Source organism: Diadema setosum, chromosome 5, assembly GCF_964275005.1.
Source record: "Diadema setosum chromosome 5, eeDiaSeto1, whole genome shotgun sequence".
Taxonomy (NCBI): domain Eukaryota; kingdom Metazoa; phylum Echinodermata; class Echinoidea; order Diadematoida; family Diadematidae; genus Diadema; species Diadema setosum.
Window position 1 is genome coordinate 22,854,355 of NC_092689.1, and position 2,097 is coordinate 22,856,451.

At 38.9% G+C, this 2,097-nt stretch overlaps 1 protein-coding gene across 1 annotated transcript; it reads left to right on the forward strand.

The window, feature by feature from the left end:
* Positions 1–216: 216 nt before the first annotated feature.
* Positions 217–1,134, forward strand: LOC140228746 (uncharacterized). Its single transcript, XM_072309025.1, has one exon. It carries the CDS (start codon positions 217–219, stop codon positions 895–897), a length of 681 nt encoding a protein of 226 aa, XP_072165126.1. The 3' UTR covers positions 898–1,134.
* The last annotated feature ends 963 nt before the right edge of the window (positions 1,135–2,097 follow it).

Here is a 2,097-nt window from a genome sequence, read left to right on the forward strand (position 1 = left end):
TCTTCTCCAATAGCGGTAGGATCTGGAGTGCCTCAAAGGTCGGTTCTTGGGCCTTGCCTCTTTCTGCTTTACATCAATGACTTGACTGATGGTCTCGCGTCAAAGGTTCACCTTTTTGCCGATGATGCAATTTCCTATATGACCATCGACAATCAAAATCATACGCAAAATCTTCAAGAGGACTTAAACAAAATTGGTAACTGGGCGAAAAAATGGATGATGGATTTGAACACAGATAAGTGTAAGGTTTTGACAATATCCAGGAAAAGAAGAAAGGTGCAACACGTGTATCATCTACATAACGCCCCTCTTGAATCTGTTGAATCCATGAAGTACTTAGGTGTAACCACCACTTCTGATTTGAAGTGGACCCAACACATCAACAATACTGTCAATGAAGCCAATAACGTGCTTTCGTTTCTAAGACGCAATCTTCGCATAAAATCTTCTGATATTAAAGCCACAGCTTACAAAACGTTGGTTCGACCAGTTATTGAGTATGCTTCCACAGTTTGGGACCCATCTACCAAGAACCTAATCCACCAAGTGGAAATGGTCCAGAGAAGAGCTGCGCGATTCACTTTAAATCGCTACCATAACACCTCGAGTGTCACCAGAATGCTACAGGAACTTGATTGGACTACTCTGGAACAGCGCAGAGAAAATGACAGGCTAATTATGATGTACAAAATACACAATAATCTTACTCCTCTTTCAGCACAGGACTATATTATCAAACAGGCTACTCAGTTGACGAGAGCCTCGCAACCACACTCCTATCAGGTACCATATTCGAGAACTGAATCGCATCCCCATTCGTTCTTCCCAAGAACTGTAAGGAACTGGAATTCCCTGTCGTCAGAAATTGTTTCAGCGCCATCTGTGGGTTCATTTTGAAACCGTCTAACGGTTGATCACAGTGGCTAGTTATTTTCGTCAAATTTTCTATGTGCTTGTAAATATCTGTAAATAAATTGTATTATGATGTAAATAGCACCAGTCTGCAAGAATCTTCAGTCTATTGAAGGAGGCAGACTTAATCAGAAGAAGAAGAAGAAGAACAGCGAAGGATTGGAATAATCTACCGAGTAATATAAAGCGGATTCATAAATTCGACACATTTAAAGAAGCGCTCCAGCATCACCTCCGTTGTTATTAGCTGCACATCACACCACAGTGCTGAGTGATACTCTATTCAGAGTTTTTAAGCATATTCATCCAGATCCAGAATAAATGTGCCTACCCACAGCAAAGAGTCAATGCTTTCAATGAATTCTTCATAAACATTGGTACTGGTGTTCAGAACAAAAGTCATGAATCTAATGCAGTTGATCATTTTGAAAAAGTAACATCAAATTTGGTTTTTAATACCGTGGCAGTGACTGATGTCATGAGATATTTGATCGCTCTGCCATGTGATAATGCGACTGGACCCGATGGTGTACCAGCCAAAGTTATCCCTTCCATAGCACATATTATTGCGTCACCTCTTAGCGATGTTATAAATCGTTTTCTAGATGAAAGCATTTTACCAGATCAGTGGAAAATAGCTCGAGTGACTCCCATATTTAAAGGTGGTAACAATAGCACTTTGGGCAATTACCGGCCAATGTCAGTAATCTTCGTTATTGGAAAGATAATGGAGAAAATTGTTTATAACCAGGTACAAAATTATTTCATACAGAATGATATATTCACCAACTGCCAGTCCGGCTTTCATGATAATGATAATGAATAACATTTATATAGCGCTTAATACTGATGTTTCTAAGCGCATCAATCCGGAAAAAAAAGTATAATATAGAGGTAAAGTACAGCATTATGTTCATATGTTATATCGACAGCAGCAACAAAAAAAAAAAATAAGATTGAGTAAACAGATAAGTTTTTAACAATAACTTAAACTTATTAACATTTTTAGCATTACGAATATACAGAGGGAGTTTATTCCAAAGAGATAGGGGAGATAACAGAAAAAGCCCCATCACTATAACGGGTACAGGTGCAGGTACAGGTACGTGATAATTGGAGAGTGGAGGAAGAACGGAGAGAACGGGTTGAAGTGGAGGAGCGGTAGGAAATTAAGTCTTTAAGATT